The sequence below is a fragment of the Gigantopelta aegis genome, chromosome 6 (assembly GCF_016097555.1).
Source record: "Gigantopelta aegis isolate Gae_Host chromosome 6, Gae_host_genome, whole genome shotgun sequence".
Classification (NCBI taxonomy): Eukaryota; Metazoa; Mollusca; class Gastropoda; order Neomphalida; family Peltospiridae; genus Gigantopelta; species Gigantopelta aegis.
In genome coordinates this window covers 80449549-80470952 of record NC_054704.1, presented here as the reverse complement: position 1 = coordinate 80470952, position 21404 = coordinate 80449549, and the positions used below count along the sequence as shown (strand labels likewise).

At 37.4% G+C, this 21404-nt stretch overlaps 1 protein-coding gene across 1 annotated transcript in view; it reads right to left on the bottom strand.

The window, feature by feature from the left end:
- Window positions 1-12399: 12399 nt before the first annotated feature.
- Window positions 12400-21404, bottom strand: part of LOC121376240 (protein dbl-1-like) — a 13380-nt gene continuing 4375 nt past the window's right edge. Inside the window, exons 2-3 of the mRNA XM_041504057.1 lie at window positions 16049-16207; window positions 12400-14370 (exon numbers count right to left, since the gene is read on the bottom strand). Of these exons, the coding sequence (XP_041359991.1) occupies window positions 13652-14370; window positions 16049-16207 (878 nt within the window). The 3' untranslated portion in view covers window positions 12400-13651. The remainder of the gene's footprint in view (window positions 14371-16048; window positions 16208-21404) is intronic.

The following is a 21404-nucleotide window of genomic DNA, read 5'->3' as shown; positions in this document are numbered from 1 at the left end:
TTTGTTACGCTGAAACATAGCCAATTAGAAACTCGGTTTGTCCGGCTCGCATTGTCGTGGTAATGACCTGACTGTTGTCCAATCAAAAGGGCTTAATGTGACACTGGAGGTCTGGTGATTTTGTATTGAAAAAACAAAATAGTTGCCACTACTACTGATGTATATGTGTCGCTTCACTGTAAGGTTTCGTGGGAAGTTTTACAAACTGCCCCAGATCTGACAGTTTAGTTATGTCAAGAGCTGAACTACCCGTTCATAAAGTATATCATGTGTAGGTATCATTAAGTACATCGTGTGTTTATGTAGGTATCCACAACAACGGCACTGTAGTAAAAGAGTATACAAATACATTCGTCTCTAATGCTAGTCTCAGACTACCAACCGTCAAGTTGGCCAACGTCGTCGTGACAGTTGACAGTTTGAACCTAGTATAACGTGCAATCATACGTTCATACGTACAGACAGACGTACATGTCCTTGGATGCTTAATAATTGATATTGTGAAGCGTGACCCAAAGAATTGACCCAAATATTACTTTTTGGAATAGAAGTTTGTTTTGTTTAACAATTTTGTTTGACAATATCACTAGAGCACTTTGATTCATTAATCATCGGTTATTAGATGTCAAACATCTGGTAATTTTGACATAGTCTTAGAGAGGAAACCCACTGTTTTTTCTATTAGCAGCAAGGGATCTTTTATATGCAATATCCCACAGACAGGATAGCACATACCACGGCCTTTGATATACCAGTCGTGGTGCACTGGGTGGAACGAGAAGTAGCCCAATGGGCCACCGACAGGGGTCGAACCTAGACCGACCGAACATCAGGCGAGCGCTTTTACCACTCAGCTGCGTCCCGCGCCCCCCCCCCCCCCTTCTTTTTTTAGAATAATGCTAGGCTCAGATGGTTGCGTTGTAATTTTTCCAACTCCCAACTTACGTTTTTGTTTTTGTATTTTAAAAACTTATTTTCGTGCTTTTATCCACTTAAGCACGTTGTCCTGGGCACACACCTAAGCTATCTGGGCTGTCTACCCAGGACAGTGGGTTAGTGGTTAGTTTGTTAGTGGTTAGTGAGAGACAAGTCGGTGTGGTGGCTTTACACCTACCCACTGGCACTGATTAGTTAAACTCGCTCTGGGTGGGAGCCGGTACCGGGATGCGAACCCAGTATCTACCAGCTTTAGGTCCAATGGCTTAACCACTACACCACCGAGGCCGGTTATTCAGTGTAATTTATATGTATACACTTTTAAACTAGCCTACATATTACTAGCTCTAAAATAAATATGTTTCAAGTGTCAACTGATTTTCTTTTTGACAGTGAATGCTAAACAAAGTTTGGCAGAATATGATAAACAAATCTGACACGTCTGGTGATACAGGTTTCACCTGCAGAGTGCACGTGCACACTCGATACACGTCATTCCATTTTGATCCGACAATGAAACGTTGACACTGACACTCACATTTCATAACACTGTCTTTTTGACACGCGTCCTTTTGATACTGTCACTGTTCAAGGGTCGGGACGTAGCCCAGTGGTAAAGCGCTCGCCTGATGCGTAGTGGTATAACAATACATCGAATAATCGATATGTTGCGATAGTCAGTGCCTCGATAGCAATGCATCAATAGTTAATTCAACTATCGATAGCTATTGCAATTGTTGGCTCAACTATTGATAGTTTCGACAGTATGCATAGTGAAATATGGTCTACAACCAACGCATAACTTAACTACCTTGTGACACTATTATAAATAACTAAGTACAAACACCAACACACATACAAACACAAATATATGTACATCCGCACACATACTCACACAAACAAACACATACCTACCTACCTACCTACCTATCTACATACCTATACACATACATACATTTTTTAACGACACCACTGGAGCACATTGATTAATTAATCATCGGCTATTGGATGTCAAACATTTGGCAACTCCGACACACAGTCATGAGAGGAAACCCGCCATGTTTTCTCAACGCTGCAAGGGATCCTCCATATGCACTACCATCCCACATAGAGGATAGCACATACCACGGCCTTTGATATACCACTGGCTGGAAAGAGAAATAGCCTAATGGGCCCACCAACGGGGATCGATCCCAAACCGACCGCGCATCAAGCGAGCGCTTTACCACTGGGCTATGTCCCGCCCCCTACATACATACATACATACATACATACGTCATACATTTAATTATCCCCTGTGCCAGTGGGTTGATATCTATGTATGTAACAGTCAACCTCGACATACATACAATATATAGATATTCATACATCAATACATACATGCCAGGTCTGCCCACTGTTCCATGCACGTAAGCGGGATCGACCGCGTAACTCGTAGGCCCCATGCATATGGCTGAGTTAAAGAGCATCCTTTTTATGCCTGACTAGATCAGAAGGTATCGTGGCAAGTCTTCAATTTGTGGGCAATTCGGTGCCATAGGTTCGAGTCCCAGCAACGGCACGGGACAATTTGTGAGGCCAGAAATGATTTAATTATCCCTTGCGTCATCCTCGACATGCATACAATATATAGATATTCATACATCAATACATACATACATAAATACTGAAAGACTGAGGTAAATAGTTTTGCAAAATATCTATTCATATTACTGTTATCAAGCGATTTAAGAATTCACGATACTATTGCAATACTATCACAATAGCATTTTAACTATCGCAATACTATTGCAACAGTAAAACTGACCGCAATAGTCACCCACTAATGCGCGGTTGGTCTAGGATCGATCCCCGCCGGTGGGCCCATTAAGGTATTTCTCTTTCCAGCCAGTGCACCACGACTGGTATAGCAAAGGCGTGGTATGTACTATCTTGTCTGTGGGATGGAACATATAGAAGATCCCTTGCTAATAGTGAACAAAAAATGTAGCAGGTTTCCTCTCTAAGATTTTATGTCAAAATTACCGAATGTTTGACATCCAATAGCGGATGATCAATAAATCAATGTGCTCTAGTGGTGTCGTTAAACAAAACAAATTTTAACTTTTTAAAACAAATTTGCATACGAGTAATTATTCTTTTTCATGACCTCAGGACTAGGTGCAAATTTGGGTAATTGTACTCGTGTGAGCAAATCGGTTCGCACGACATAGTTACTGTTGTTATATGTGGTGTTTATAACATCAAACGAATGTCAGTTACTTAAAGAGAACAATGCGTAATTATAGTGAACTCTCACACCAGCTCGTCTTTCATATTGAATAAATAAGTCATAAAGATATACATTATCTTCATTTTCCTTCATCTGACCCATTTCAGTCAATCTGTCAAATAAAGAGGCTCATAGTTTAAGGCACTTTGTAAATCGAGTGAAAATTCCAGGCACTTTGTAAATTGAGTGAAAATTCCAGGCAATTTGTAAAATGAGTGAAAATTCCAGGCACTTTGTAAATTGAGTGAAAATTCCAGGCACTTTGTAAAATGAGTGAAAATTCCAGGCACTTTGTAAAATGAGTGAAAATTCCAGGCACTTTGTAAATTGAGTGAAAATTCCAGGCACTTTGTAAAATGAGTGAAAATTCCAGGCACTTTGTAAATTGACCGAGTGCATTAGGCAATTTATAAATTGCCTGAAAATTTCAGTCATTTTACAAATTGCCTGATTTTAGACATTGAGTGTAACATATAGACACTCACATGAGTGTGTTTATTTATATGAATAAATATACTTATAAGAGTAAACTGGTGCATGCGCTTGGGGTATATGGTTATATGTTAGAATTATAAAATCTTTGACATGCAATAGCTTGCCATTTTTTCTTTTTCAGTTTTAACTACATTTACCTGATAAAATGTTACGTTTAATCTCGTTTCAGCTACATATATTTTTTAAAAATGAAATAAAAAAAAGAAAAAGAAAAAAGAGAAACATATCCCTTGCTGCAAATGGGAAAATGTAGCGGGTTTCTTCTCTTAAGACTATACGTCAAAATTACCAACTGTTTAACATCCAATAGCCGATGAAGTATAAATCAATGTGCTCTAGTGGTGTCGTTAAACGAAACAAAATGTTTCAGTATTTTAATTGCATTATTGTAGTGATATAGGTGATGGTTATTTGTGTGCATTTCGAGTGAGTGACTTAACATGCAGTTGTTGATCTAATAAAGAACATACGGTTTTTTATAACTCTTTGAAATTGTTAACATAAGTAAACAAAAACACCTGTCAGTTTACAAACGTGTTAGATTTGTTTTCTATATAGTTTGTAACAAATAAAATTCGAACTAAGTTCGTCGTCCTGAGAAAAGTACTTTTTTCAATAGAGGTTTTGTTATGGAATGATTTGTTTGTTTAACGACACCACTAGAGCACATTGATTCATCAGACATCTGCTATTGGATGTCAAAGACCACGTCCGTTGATATACCAGTCGTGGTGCACTGGCTGGAACCCACCGACGGGGATCGATCCCAGACTGAACACGCATCAAGCGAACGCTTTACCACTGGGTTACACCCTGCTTTCTGTTATGGAGACAAATAGAGAATACAACATGAGTGGCCGTTATATACCATTTATCTTATGAGTTGTTTTAAAACATATCTAACGAGCGATATCCGGAAAAACTATTTTAAAATAAATTTAAACGTAACGCCTTTTCCCAATTAAAACCTATTTAAGGACCTAGCGCTTAATATAAATAGTTAACGTGTGTGTCACATACACGTTAATTTCAGATTAACTTGTACGTCATAAGAGTCATCGATTCGACCGTGCTTTGTTTTCCATTGGATGTATGGCATTGGTGACCCTGGTCATCACCTAGGAGCAGCAAATCATATGCAATCGTGTGTAAGAAAATTAACAGGAAGGAAAGAAGGAAATGTTTTATTAACGACGCACTCAACACATTTTATTTACGGTTATATGGCGTCAGACATATGGTTAAGGATCACACAGATATTGAGAGAGGAAACCCGCTGTCGCCACTTCATGGGCTACTCTTTTCGATTAGCAGAAAGGGATCTTTTATATGCACCATCCCACAGACAGGATAGTACATACCACGGCCTTCGTTACACCAGTTGTGGAGCACTGGCTGGAACGACAAATAGCCCAATGGGTCCACCGACGGGGATCGATCCTAGACCGACCGCGCATCAAGCGAACGCATTACCAATGGACTACTTCCTGCATCCGTAAATTAACAGTATCAGAGGCTAGTGGATCCAATCCCAATGAAACTGATCTGAATGACAAAGCCGTCAACGTTCAAAATTAAAATCGTACCTCTACATAAGGCAGAGAAAAGGATGTTGTGATCAATTCCGTCTTAGTGCGGCAGCAGAGGGACATAACCCAAAAATGTGGGCCTCGTTTTACGAAGCGACCTTGGCGCTAATAAGATTACCTTAAGTCCATAACTATCGCGCAGTTAAGATGATCTTAGCTATAAGATCGCTACGTAAAATGGGGCCATGGACGATAGTATACAAAAGTTCGTTCTTTGCGTGTAGGAAGACTGCCACTTCAAAAAACTAGTTTGACAAATATGAACAGAGCTCACCAAAATAACTTTTGAAAAAGTATGTATAGTAACAGAAGTCAGAGATCGCTCTTGAAAGAGTATGGTCTTGTACCGTCACAACTAGTGTCCAACAATTTGTACGTCAAACACTACTATGTGGCATGAAGCATTCTCACTGCTGCTTTCTGGTAGAAAAGCATCTCTCTCTCTCTCTCTCTCTCTCTCTCTCTCTCTCTCTCTCTCTCTCTCTCTCTCTCTCTCTCTCTCTCTCTCTCTCTCTCTCTCAACCATATAATATGTATACACAGTATTACCTTGGTTAAAAATGTGTAAATTTTAAATTAAAAATAAACCATAGGGAATGCATTCAAACCATTTATTTGCATATTATTCCGTAATAATATATTTAGCTAATGTGATTATAATGAATATATATATATATATATATATATATATATATATATATATATATATATATATATATATATATATATATATATATATATATAATAATAATAATAATAATAATAATAATAATAAATAGTGTATGAGCCAAACACCTTTTCGGTACTACAGTTGTGTATTATGATGAAAATAAAATCTTTTATATAATAAATAGTTTATGAGCTAGGAACATTTTCTGTACCAAAATTAGGGCAAATGCTGATGATGTCTTTTTGGAAGATACATATCTATGGAGATTAGATATGTACGATAAATAGCAGTGTGGATTTGGCAGCTTTCTACCAAAACTAATATGACCAAAGCAGCTGAAACATTACCAGAGCGTAGACAGTTATAGTTTTCAGTTAATGCTTCGACCATACATAATTGAACTGCACCTTAATTAATTATGTCTAAAATGATAATACATAGCATACTGTTATTTTGTTGACACAATGCAATGCGAATAGAATATATCTATATTTCATTGACAATATGCACACTGTGCAATATCCTTAATGTACTAATATAGTAATCCAAATTGTTTCAAATACGAAGATTAATATTGTTGTAAAAGATTAATGGTGAAACTTTATTGAATGCATTTCATAAATATTGTCCATTGAAGATGGTATATTCACTTTTTATGAGCAACAAAAGAAATGCAGTGTTTTCCCGTTCAACAAACACAAGTTTCTACCAAAATAAATTGCAATACTTAAAACACTCAAACTACAATTAGGTATGGCAACGTTAATTATTTGCTTGGACAAGGAAGGACCTTCTGCTGGCCAATATGACATCCGAGGAAAGCCTGTTGCACTCGTCTTATGGAGGGGATCAGCCAGTTAACTGATGCACGAGGGATGTTCTTCCAAGCTGAGAAGATAGCCTAGGCTGGAAGTTCATCCTCAACGTGCTCAATCGGATTAGGTCATGGCAATAATGCTGAGCTGAAGGACGTTCTGGACAATCGGGGCTGAATGTACACTTTAGGCACATTCGTTCCAGCCAGTGCACCACGACTTATTCTTTTATTCTATGTCCTATATCAATATGGATGGATGATTTGTGGTAGGCCTACTGGATCATGTCATGGATTAGACTGGAACTTTCACATCTCTGCCATCAACACCGTGATTCTTGGTGTTTTGAATAAAACAAAGTGAACTATGTTGCTTATTTGCTGGTGTATTATCAACTGTGAGATGAGTATCTAGACGTCTATGTGTCATTTACATCGTTGTGGTCGTATTTGTACTCTATATGGAGTTGAAGGGCATTTCGAAAAAGTGATGATTGCATGCACTCATAAATAACTGGAAACATTTGATCATACCAAGTGCTCGTGAAAGGTTGTGCGTGTTCTACCCTACCTATGGCTTCCATCTTAAGGACAGCCTTTAGGTGCCAAATCTAGTTTACACCAAAATTATGAAAAACTGTTTGTCACACTGCTTTTCAGTTCAGCATGGCTCAGCTAATAACCAAGATGGTATGATTTCAGAAGAGATGAGGTCACAAGAACCTCTGGTGGTATAAAAAAAATTGTCTAAATCTGAACGCCAAAACGGTTATCCACGATCAAATCCGTATCGCCGCATAATACAGAGTTGAATTGGAGTTCGGCAAAATAGTGGCTGACTTCATGAATCTCTGTCTAGTGCCTCAACTAACATCAGAAACAGCTGCTTGCGTCTACCTATCGTCTTCGTCGTCTTCTGTGTTCAAGATTTGGAGTCCGGTTGTGGTGATAAAAACGCTGTCTCTGTCAAGTCTGCTTTGGAACACCCAATGCTTGACAGCCAGTGTTGCTCCGTTCGGCCAGTGCTTTATCCTGGCTTCATTGCAGAATTGCAGGATGTGCTCTGGGGACTGTGGTCCTGTTTGACATGGACATTCATCAGTGTCTGCCAGTTTCAGGCTGTACATATGGGATCGGAGATGGCAGTGACCGGTTCTTAGCCTGAAAATGGTTCTCTTGATATCTCTCCAGCTGATGGATTGGATCCTTGATCGTAACGTGGGTGCATCGGAATTTTCTCTTAATTATGGTTTTTGTCTCTCTGAAGGAGATCAAGTGCTAGTGCCCGAGTACTGAATACCTGATTCAGTCCAAGAACTTAACAAAACAAAACATAGTACTGTGCCACCCATTAAGCCATCCATCCTTTTCAGTGGCCACACCTGAGAATCATTAGCGAAATACTAACAAATCAATGTTTACAAGTAAGGTGCATAGCAATGTACCTTTTGTAAATGAGGCGCCTTGATCATCAACTGCAATAATCGATGTCATGAATTTGGTCAATAACATCAGGGGTGACCCAAATAATATCAGGTGAAAGTATTTCATGTGTTCTTGTGTTACCATTCGGTGATGACTGCCATAGCAAGAGGATCAACACAGTGTTTGGTGTGTATCATGTAAGGCACATCATAAAGATGCGGAAGAGGTGCCAATCTGACTTAAACCATCACTTTCAGTAAAAAAAAAATGCAATAAAATATCTTGTCCATCAATGGATGTAGTCTAGATCAGCTTCTCCTTTGCAAAAACTTGGAAACAAAATTATCTTAATAAAATTATAGAAAATGGCACTGAAGTGACGGCTTGGATCAATCCAGGAATTCGATACCCACTGTTCCATGGCATCAAGGCAATTATCATTACTGCATGGGCGACTTTCGATTTTCGATACATTAACCTCTACTATATAGGAAGCTCTAGGAAATACATGCACTTTTTTTTTCACCGATATTGAAAAATAGGCAAATTGAAAACTATATATACTATGCAAGAAAATATTTATAGTGATATGAAAAATACTGTTTTCCAATAACGTTCAAATAAGTAAACGTTTGTTAAAGTTTGTTTTGTGTAACGACACCACTAGAGCACATTGATTTATTAATCATCGGCTATTGGATGTCAGACATGTGGTAATTCTGACATACAGTCTTAGAGAGGAAACCCGCTAAATTTCTCCACGGTATTTGGTATACCAGTCGTGGTGCACTGTCTGGAATGAGAAATAGCCAAATGGGCCCACCGATGGGGATCGATCCCAAACCGACCGCGCATCAAGCGAGCGTTTTACCACTGCACTATGTCCCGCCCCTTCTAATAAGTAATATGTATTAATTTATGTGGTTTTATATTCATGTTACTTGGATACTGAAATAAGTATGAAAATGTCACACTGCGTAACAAACGGCTTTTTTATTTTTTGGCATTAATTAGTTTACCATATTGCTAGTACCACTGCAGTGAATTAACATACTATTATCAATTATGTTATACAATTACTGACCATTTGTGTTTTGTGGATTCAAGAAAATGATACCGACTGAGGCCAACGGCTAAGGTCAATATCGTTTCTTGGGTCCATAAAATGTGATAGTGCTAAAACAAAATATGGTTAATCACTTTTGTTTTCACAACAATAACTTCAGTAACGTTTGTAACATTCACATGCAAAATAATTCGATATGGAAGTAAACAAATATCAGTGGTCAATGCGACTTCGAATCGGTTTAGAGGGGAGAGTATCGCTATTCACGGAAGGTTATGGGTTGTTGTTTTTTACCTAAAAATTGTTTTATGTAATAATAGTTTTTTGCTTGATTAATATACTCGATTTTTGTTTAAAACATGATGGTTTATTTAAACAAAGATTACAATTGAACAGTTACTTGAAGGTATTTACCCTTGTTATAGGGAGCGTAAATATATTTTAGGCTGTTATTTTTTTACGATTATATTACTTATTACTTACAACTACTTGCTTAATGCTAGTTTCAGACTGTCAACGTTCTGCTCTCACGACTTCTGTGACTTTCCAGTTGCTAGTCTGAGCCAGCTTCGTCGTGCCAGTTGATAGTCTTAACACCAATAACAGTCATAAATTATCAATTTGGTCAAATCTAACATATTTATGGATCAATTTGATGTTTGAAGTAGCTCAAAATACAATCCATGCAAAAGTAACAAAGTATGGTTAGAGGCTTCAATTTTTTTTAATGTATTTAATAAATTGAATAAAGAACAAAATCCAGCTTCTACGCAATGAACAGTGACATTTTGTATTAGAAATTAGATGATCCATTCACTGACTATTAATTATTATGATTTTAAGTTGATTAAACAGTTTGTGAAATTACTTCATTTTCAGCAAAAATCGCGAGTAGTGGTGGTAGTAAATGGTGTTACTTATATTAAAAGCTGTGATATTCACAATGCTATCATGCTTTTTTAGAATCCTCAAATGATGGGCTTCCAAAAAACAAAAACAAAAAACCCAACAAACAATGATAGCATTTACCCCAAATCTGGTACCGATATTCGAAAAGTTGGGTCCTGGCTCATACACTAAAATGAATGTTGTTGTTTTAAAAAAACAAAAACAAAAACAAACAAACAACAAAAACATTCAGTATACTGTCCTGACTACGATTTAATCCCTGATAAAATATATGCATAGATCTGGCTTAACATTAACCGGCGTGTCCCTTAGCTCTACTCTGCTTAAGCCTTAGATCAGAGATACGCTACCTCTTTTACCCATTGACATATGTCTTCACTATACTGTACTATCTATTCTGTTGAATGTGTATAGTTAAAGGTGCTATATCAAAGTTGCAATAATGGTGGTTCCCACCAAAAATATTTATTAATTTTTGTTTTGAAACATAAAGTTTATACCTTTAGCTATACAAAATTACAACCAAATAATTCCATTTACTATAGTCTCCAAAAAAATTATTTTGTAAATAATTTCAGTTTGGTTTGACGTAAGAAGAAAAGTAAAAGTGTTTTGGAAACCAAAAACAAATTAAAAACTCACTATTGTCTGTGTGCAATTTACAAAACAACCGGCTCAGAAATAAAGAACATGTATAAAATTCCATAGCATGAAAAATGGAGATCCCTGTTTGAAGGACTATAGTTTTTTTAAGGGGGAATCTTGAGTGTGTCAAATGCATTAACTAGTGACGTCACTGTTTTGTGCGTACCCATTCAACACACTAAGTTTACCCAGAATTATTTGCGGTCAACTGACAAAAGAAACAAGGATGGCGTCCATGCTATATTTAGCTACAAATTATTCATGAAACCCCTCTTGTCGTTCAGTGCAAGACTTTTTAAAATTATTATTCTTGAGCGTGTCACATGCATTAACTAGTGACGTCACTGTTTTATGCGTACACATTCAACACACTAAGTTTACCCAGATTTTTAAAAATTATTATTCTAGAATTAATTATGGAAAGATTATGCGTAGGATCGATTAATTTGTAGTTATTTATTACAAATAAATGTAAAAGAAAAATGACGAAATATTGTAGTTTTAACTTTGACATAGGACCTTTAATATTTGTAATTTCAGTTTTGACAACCAAACAGTTTAGCATTATTAAAATACATTACGTTTCCTATTAAGATTCGACAGCGCCACCGAACTTAGAACAACGTCGAGTTTGGTCCGAATTGTCACATTCGGAATTCACTGTCATAAACGTTGTTTAGTGAGTGACAAACTACTGATGATTGTACCATACCAAATAAAATCCAATTGGCGACAATGTTAACGTTTTTGTATGTGGTTAAAAACACTATATGCAATATATCAACCAAATAATGACCCATATATTAATATATATATATATATATATATATATATATATATATATATATATATATATATATATATATATATATATACAACTCCTCCCTCAAAGTATTAACTGAAGAAAATGAAACCTTTCATGGCTAATTTTCGATATAACACCCCCCAGTTTTGCACAAAATTGTAGTTCTTGGTTTTACAAATACCCAAACATGTTTCAAGCACAAGGCTACATTACACAGTGGTACTAGATGAAATAAAATTACATACTTTTATTGCCACAGTGGTACTAAATGAAATAAAATTGCATACATGTATTGCCGAATAAATAGAGGCTGTTTCATGGGGGTTTTCGAATATGATTTTTATGTCAATGAATGATGTATAAAAACCACGAAGCAATGAGTGAATATATGGTTGTCATACATCACGAGTTGACATAAAAATCGTAATTGAAAAAAAAAACCCACCATAAAATGTTATATTTATTATATACATCTTTCCTAATTTATGACAATATCTTTCGCTTTTTGTTCGCGTATCCTACCGAAAACACGTAATGCCATGATATATTTGTTCCGTTGGAACTTTTGCAGATAATTTATATGACCATGGATTTTTTTTTTAATATTAATTTATCTTTATTAATTATTTAATAATACGGCTGTGCACACATACCTAACAAAGTGATCGTTAAAAAAAAACCTCCACAAAAATAAAACATGAATCGAACTTTAAAGTTAAACTTTAATTTACACTCAACGACAGGACATTGTGTCACCATTATTTAGCTTCGTACTCGATCAGTTTTAGATATTTTACCGTAATTGCACTTCATATCCATTTTTTTTACAGATACAATTGTCTTCTTTTTTTCTTTTTTTAAATTCAAAGACATTCAGATGCATTGGTAGTCATCAAACTAAAAACGAAAACACGACGAAGCGACACGGACCTCAATAATTAAAACATGTTCACAAAAATATAAATATGATTTTTATATTTTCACTGTAACTAAAATACAGTGAAAATATGACTTTTCACCGAATATCACTTTTATTGTTTCTGTAGATCTAAATATTCCACAGCTATGTATATAATAAATGTTTGTCCAGCACTGGTCCATCAACAACATGCTATCTGGGAAGGTAGCCAACTTTTAGTATTTTTTATATATTGGTTGACGATCGCAGTCTGGTCCCGTTTTGAGATTTAAGCATAATAGGTTCCACAATTTACTTTGCATAGCGCAGAAATGCATATATCCGACTTATTTTGAGGTTGTAATAACATGCATTTTGAGAGTAGGCCTACTGCTAAAGCAACACATGTCCCCCGCCGGGCTTAACAGATTTTCGTATCTCCTAAGATCAAGGAAAAAATGGGTAAATTGCCATGAAAGGCACACGTGATCTGTAACGGAACATTATGAAGCAATACACAATTTTTTTACTCAGTATTTTGAGGCATTGCAAAAAAAAAAGTCCGGAAATTTTATTTTTCATATCTCGTAAGTCCAAGGGCCATAACTCTGTCAAAAAGAGTAAATCGCCATGAAAGTCAAATTTGATTTGTAAGAGTACATGTTAAAGGTACACATAAAATTTCAATGTCTCGAGGCATTGTTGAAAAAAAACATGCGGAAAACTATATGTGTAATAGACATACGGACCGACAGACAGAAGGGCGGAGACGAAACCTATACTCCCCTTTCAGTTGGGCCGGTAGGGGTCTAATAACTACTGGATTCGGGATTGACCTCGTGGAAGGAGAATAGGGCCAAATTGAGGAATTTCTACCAGAGGCAGGGGAATAAATCTATTTTCTGAAGGAAGCGCGAGTTCTTTGGGGGCATTGTTCTTCAGTTTCCATTGCCACATCCTGGAACTTGAAACTTACTGAAACACCGGACTCGGGACCCTTAGTATCCTGTCTGGGTCTCCTCAGATCCTTTAGAAGGGCTCTCTTCTGTATCCCCTCAGGTCCTTTTGGGCTCCCTTTTGAGTCCATTACTAAAACCTGCAAAGCCAGACAATTTTTACTTCTTTTTTTATCTACATCCACATTCACTGACTGCCATCTGTGGTAGTCGCTGAGATATTAAGTCGTGGTTGATGTTGTAGTAAAGTAAGCGCACGGGCGACATTCTGGTTGGCGTACAAGACGTAACAGACAGAGTGTCGGCGTGCTGGAAGCCCGTATGTCTGTGATACAAACTCTTCATAAAGGCGTAGTTGGTCATCCTGTTGCCGACCGTGCCAAGTGTACACGTTCCTCCACAACTGTTGGCATAGTAACCACGTGGGGAAACAATCCAAACCCAGCCCATCGATGCGAAATCAACATACCATGGACGGACGCCACACACCGCTTGGTCGTCGTCGTCATCGTCATCATCATCGGCTGTTCCATTGTCCGGTGTGTGCGTCCTTGTGGTGGTGAAGTTCAACACGGCATTGAAATTCCAGAACTGGTCGACGAAGCCTCTGGAGGTCTGTCGCTTACTTCTGTAGTTGCTGCTCCGGAGTCTCGCCGCGTCGATGTTTTCGTAGACGATCATTAGTGCTTTGTCCAAGTACAGACCATCGAGCACCTCTCCCAACGAATTGTGCCGGAAATGCGCAGTCAGTGTTGAATTTGGTCGCATGTGCGGAGCTGAGACTTCGACCCATGGATTCGCGTTCAGTCTGTTGGCAAGTAAAGCCTGGGTGGCGTCAAACACCAGATAGTCGCGGTTTCTGGTCGACCGTGGCATTCTTTGTAATGGAACTGAAAATAAGAAAGCAAAATTTTTAATTTTTAATTCTGTTTAACGACACCACTAGAGCACATTGATTTATTAACCATCGGCTATTGGATTTGGAACATTTGGTCATTCTGACATATAGTCTTAGGCAGAAAATCCGCTACATTTTTCCATTAGTAGCAAGGAATCTTTTATATGCACCATTCCACAGACACGATAAGACATACCATGGACTTTGATATACCAGTCGCGGTGCACTAGCTGGAACGAGAAATAGCTCAAGGGGCCACCGACGGGCGTCGATTCTAGATCAACTGCGCATCATGTGAGCGCTTTACCACTGGCCTACACCCCGTCTCCCGAGTAAGAAAGTAATGTTTCATTAGTATAAATATTAGCAAGATGTTTGTCCATACGGACAAATCGAATATCAGGCCTGTAGGAAGCCAAAATTATTGGTAAAGCCTATTTTGACTCCACCATGCGTGAAGGAGGTAAGATAATTGCTCCCCACCCATATTTTATTTAAATAGATGGGGGGTTTGTGCATTCTAAGGGCAATTTAAAGCAGTGTTTGGCGATATATGAAGCAGGATTAACAACACCTAGCAGTATCCTTTATTTTTCTTCTTTTCGTTTTCGTAAATTAAAAATCAAGACAACTATTGTTCAGGCCTCAGACATACCGCTTCCTACGGTCTTCAATAAATATTTATAAAACTTCTGTAAATGAATATTTAGGCACCAAATATTTCAATCTGGGTTGCATTCTGCAATCCAAAAACAATCCAGAAACGACAACATAATTATTTTAAATACATTTGTATACCTCAAAACAAAAACGGGAGATGAAGTTGTGTTCACTTAGCATTGTTTTATTCGGTGTCCCACAAAGAGCAAATGTGGCAAACAGTTTAGAATGTGTAGAGAAATAAATCACCACTATATGTTATCATGTCCTATTAGAAGAAAAAGCTTGTTTTTACGGATTTTTCCAAGAAAAACAAAGAAGTAAAATATAATTTCAAATATAATGCCTAACATATGATTATGATATAGATAGTGTCATAACATAGTTTACAAACACATAGCAACCCCTGCAATTAACAAAATGACCATGGCAAAACAAATATTCTATTGAAAAAAAAAATAGTCCAAGGCAAAACCGTGCCGTGGAGAATTAAAAACTCCGTGGGCGAATCAAGGGGTTGACATAATATGCTACTCCTAGTGAATGGCATCAAGGGACATTTTAGATGCACGTTTCGTGGACCTCCGCCTTTGATATACCAACTGTGGTAGGCTGGTTGGAATGGGATAAAAACATGGCGGGATCCACCAAGGGCGTCAATCCTACACCCAATACACCACAGATGCTTCATCCTGTCATGGACTTTTGCAAAGACAAAACAGCAGGTTTTAACACTAGCAGAACCTACCAGTGATCATGGACTGGTTGAAAAGTGGGACTCTCAACCCAGTAGGTCTCCTGCTATCCACATGGCAATGAGGGGCCTTGGCTCCTACCGAAAAACCCATGGACAGATAGATACAAAAGACAGTCACGACAGAGAGAGAGAGACAGAGAGAGTCAGACAGCCACAGACAGAGACAGAGAGAGAATCACAATTTGTATGTCACAGGTTCGAGTATAAATAATATACTCGTATTATTATCAACAATACATTCGAAATCATATACCTCCTTCAAATTCCACATGTGTATTCATTATTTGAGAGCGTCTTGCTGCGGTCCTGACAGGAAATACCAGCTCAGCAGATAAGATGTTGGAGTCGTTTGCTAAATATGTCAGGTTAAAATTTAGGCCTCTCTTTATGACATTCCCAGGATCGACAATAACTGAAAAAGATTGTAAAATCAGACGTAAATAATGTGCCTACATAAATAACGTTTGATTACTAGCCGCAATAGATTGCAAACGGCCCACATCATATTTTCTTCATAACTCGCCCATGTGTTCTTACGTGAGTCGTACTTCCGGTATATTTGTCCATTGGGTAAACGCAGAAATAATATTTTTGTTAGTTATCCCATTAGAAGGGAGTGGGGGACATTTGTAGATTCTTCCTGCACCTGCACACCAGGGGCGCTCCTGACTTGGGCCCATGTCTAAAAATGTTTGTATTGGGTCAAGGGTTATATGTGCCAAGTCTCATGCTTTTAACCAAAAGTACATAATTCAGTAAAATATTGGGTGTTAACTGCCCCACTGCCTCTCTTCGTTGTAAGTAATCTGGGAAACTAATTTTACTTACTTACTTGCTTACTTAATTTTACTTACTTACTTATTTTTAAATTTATTATAACACATTAAATTCGTGATTTTTAAAAAGTAAATTTAACATTAGTAATGTGACAAAATGTAATGATTATATTCCATATTTACCAATTGTTTTCGCCCTTAATGCAACCAGTCGTCAGTCCAAAGTTAAGATACAATTTGTTTTGGGAACACAGTTTAATTATTCACATCTGTGTCATAACTTCCCTCTAATATAGTAGTCAATAACAGTATCCAGCTCATTCCTACTTGAATAAAAGTAAAAAATCTGGTTCGTGCGCCCACCACAGTTCAAGTCATGCTTCTCTCATTAGAGATTGTCCCCCCCCCCCCCCCCTCCCCCTTCCACGGAACTGGGAAAATGATTTTAGTTTGGATACTATACTACACGACAAACTACACGCACTTATATATCTGCAGGTATAACATTTTCTAGATGTATGGGTCGGAAGCGGGAAATTAATGCGCACACCCAGTTGAAAATCAAATATAAATCCCTCCCCCCCCCCACCCCCCACCCCCCATAAACGTAAAATAGTGTTTTGCACACTCAAATACGTACATAGATTTGCTTGGTCTGAAATAAAATCTTGAGTCTAGGTTTGTCCAAAATATTACTTTAAATGTTCTAAATGATTGAATGAATGAATGAATGTTTAACGACACCCCAGCACGAAAAATACATCGGCTATTGGGTGTCAAACTATGGTAATGCAAACAAATAAGGTGATGATCAACATCAATATAAAAATTCAAGATACAAATAAAAACTGTGTAAAGAACTATGCAAAAATACAATGAATGAATGAATGAATGAATGAATGTTTAACGACACCCCAGCACGAAAAATACATCGGCTATTGGGTGTCAAACTATGGTAATGCAAACAAATAAGGTGATGATCAACATCAATATAAAAATTCAAGATACAAATAAAAACTGTGTAAAGAACTATGCAAAAATACAATGAATGAATGAATGAATGAATGAATGTTTAACGACACCCCAGCACGAAAAATACATCGGCTATTGGGTGTCAAACTATGGTAATGCAAACAAATAAGGTGATGATCAACATCAATATAAAAATTCAAGATACAAATAAAAACTGTGTAAAGAACTATGCAAAAATACAATGAATGAATGAATGAATGAATGAATGTTTAACGACACCCCAGCACGAAAAATACATCGGCTATTGGGTGTCAAACTATGGTAATGCAAACAAATAAGGTGATGATCAACATCAATATAAAAATTCAAGACATAAACAAAAACAGTGTAAAGAACTGTGCAAAAACAGTGTAAAGAACTGTGCAAAAACAGTGTAAAGAACTGTGCAAAAACAGTGTAAAGAACTGTGCAAAAACAGTGTAAAGAACTGTGCAAAAACACAAATATCACAGACTCTTACGGATACTGAATCCTACTCAAAACTTCAATGTTGTGCTGTATTGGCCATTCTCAAAGAGAATGTTACACCCCTGCACCACGATGAGGTTACAGCACACGCAGGGGCAAAAATACAAATACAAATATCACAGATAGATACTGACTTTTACTCAAAACATCAATATGTGCTGTATTGGCCATTCTCAAAGAGAATGTTACACCCCTGCACCACGGTGAGGTTACAGCACGCGCAGGGGTTAACTGTTCTAAACCCAATTTATAATTCTTAAGAAGTAAGAATGTGGTCGTCACTATTCCAGTAGACGTTGATTAAAGGGACATACCCTAGTTTTTAAACACTCAGGCATAGTTTTTACTATTAGAGCCGTTTTTGATAACTAAAATCATACTTTTCTTAGATTTTATTGTTTAGATTATCCATTTCCGCACATTCAAAGTGTTTTGGGTCATCCTGGTGTTTTTAATATCACAAAATGCATTTCTCATATTTTTAAAACCGCACGTGCGTCTGAGAAGTAACAGTTAAAGAGTCGAGTTTTAGTCTATTTCTAGAGGGTATTTCACCATTTCAAAGTCAGAGACTCGTGTTTCACTCAATTGTAGCTTTATCCAAATGTGTTACATGTTTGTAGATTAACTAAACTTAGTGTGCATTTTCATGGGCCCCTGCGCGTGCTGTAACCTCACCGTGGTGCAGGGGTGTAACATTCTCTTTAAGAACGGCCAATACAGCACAAATTGAAATTTTGAGTAAAAGTCAGTATCTATCTGTGATATTTGTATTTTTGCACAGTTCTTTACACTGTTTTTATTTAAATTTTGAATTTTTATATTGATGTTGATCATCACCTTGTTTTTGCGTTTACCATAGGTTGACACCCAATAGCCGATGTATTTTTCGTGCTGGGGTGTCGTTAAACATTCATTCATTTTCATGGGCTGAAACTAAGGTCTGTCCCTTTAATAACAATGTCATTAAATGAAGTTTTTCACACTGGCCTAGATATAGGTCCTCAGACAGCCTTAAAGGTCCTCAGACAGCCTTATAGGTCCTCAGACAGCCTTAAAGGTCCTCCGGTGGCTATATTGAACCTCGGCAACAATAGCCACCCGGAGTGCCGTTACAACTGCCCTCGAACCTATAACAGGCCAATATGAAAAACTCCATTTCAAAATGTAATAGAACTGAAGCCTGGCAATACAATATCCACTCAAACAAATTGTCTCGGGCCATTATAACCACCAGAGGGCCGTTACCACTGCGCTAGAACCTATAACATGGCCAATGTGAAAACTCCCATTTAATAACATAATAGGATTTAATAACATAATTATAGAACAGTTAAAATTTGTTAATGTTTGCATTCCATTACTGTGGTGATGAAAGTGATAGTTATCTGTGTGTATTTCGACTAAGTGACTTGAAGTGCAGTTGGTGACCTAAAGAATGCGGGTTTGTTTATAGCTCTTAGAAATTGTTAACATAAATAAACAAACCCGTCTCTCAGTTTACAAACGTGTCAATTTTGTTTTCTATATAGTTTGTTACAAATCAAATTCGACAGTTCGTTGTCCTGGGGAAAGTAAAAAACAAAAGGTAGGGTTTTTTTAACGACACCACTAGAGCATTTTGATTTATTAATCATCGGCTATTGGATGTCAAACATTTGGTAATTTTTATATATAGTCTTAGAAAGGAAACCCAATAAAAATTTTCATTAGTAGCGAGGAATCTTTTATATGCATTATCCCACAAACAGGACAACACATACCATGTCCTTTGATATACCAATCGTGGTCCACTGGCTGGGACGAGAAATAGCCCAATGGGCCCACTGACGGGGATCGATCCTATATCGAAAACGCATAAGCGAGTGTTTTACCACTGGGCTACGTCCCGCCCTTAATAGAACAGGGGCCTATTTCACAAAAGATCGTAAGTTTACGTCTTCGACTAGCAGTTATACCAGGCATACATTTACAAGTGTTTGACATCTATTTCACAAAACATCGTAAGTTTACGTCTTCGATTAGCAGTTATACCAGGCATACATTTGCAAGTGTTTGACATCTATTTCACAAAACATCGTAAGTTTACGTCTTCGACTAGCAGTTATACCAGGCATACATTTACAAGTGTTTGACATCTATTTCACAAAACATCGTAAGTTTACGTCTTCGATTAGCAGTTATACCAGGCATACATTTACAAGTGTTTGACATCTATTTCACAAAAGATCGTAACTTTACGTCTTCGACTAGCAGTTATACCAGGCATACATTTACAAGTGTTTGACATCTATTTCACACAGAAAATTACATCATTACAGAAGATGGAGCATTTTAAGGACAAAAGAAAAAGAAATACGTATATTTTTAACTATATTTGTTGTACTATGATACTAATAAAATGTGTGGCTTAGTCGTAGATTCACGTTTACTAAGCTTACGATGTTTTTGTGAAATTGGGCCCTGAAGCATAGCAATGCAATATCAACTCTATCGAGAACTTTATATGACGGGAGTAAGGGAGGCAATTGGCCCACCTACCCAAAATAATAATTTATGCACAGAAGTGTTCTTTTTATATGCCTGAAGAAACCCTTCTGTTACTGTATTTGTTTTTTTTTTTTTTTTTGTTTTTTTTGGTTTGGTTTGGTTTTGTTTACTTTTTTGTTTTGTTGGGTTTTGTTTTTTGGTTTTTGTTGTTGTTGGGTTTTGGGGTTGGTTTTTTTGTGGATTTTTTGTGTGGGTTTTTTTTTTTGGGGGGGGGGGGGGGGGGGGGGGGTCTTTATCTTACAACGAGTTGTTTCAAAATGAATGTAATGAGAAAACGGGAGCTGGATACGTTTTTAAACTAGTTGTAAGATAAATGTATCTAACGAACACGAATAGTGTAGTATGCAGCTGTACGATTGGGAAAATTTTACATTTTAATGGTTGCTCATGGGCTACCGGGTATTTAAAATGCGGTAGCCCAGTAACAGAAACGACGCACTCAACACATTTTATTTACGGTTATATGGCGTCAGACATATGGTTAAGGACCACACAGATTTTGAGAGGAAACCGGCTGTCGCCACTACATGGGCTACTCTTTCCGATTAGCAGCAAGGGATCTTTTATTTGCGCTTCCCACAGTCAGGATAGCACAAACCATGGCCTTTGTTGAACCAGTTATGGATCACTGGTCGGTGCAAGTGGTTTACACCTACCCACTGAGCCTTGCGGAGCACTCACTCAAGGTTTGGAGTCGGTATCTGGATTAAAAATCCCATGCCTCGACTGGGATCCAAACCCAGTACCTACCAGCCTGTAGACCGATGGCCTGCCATGACACCA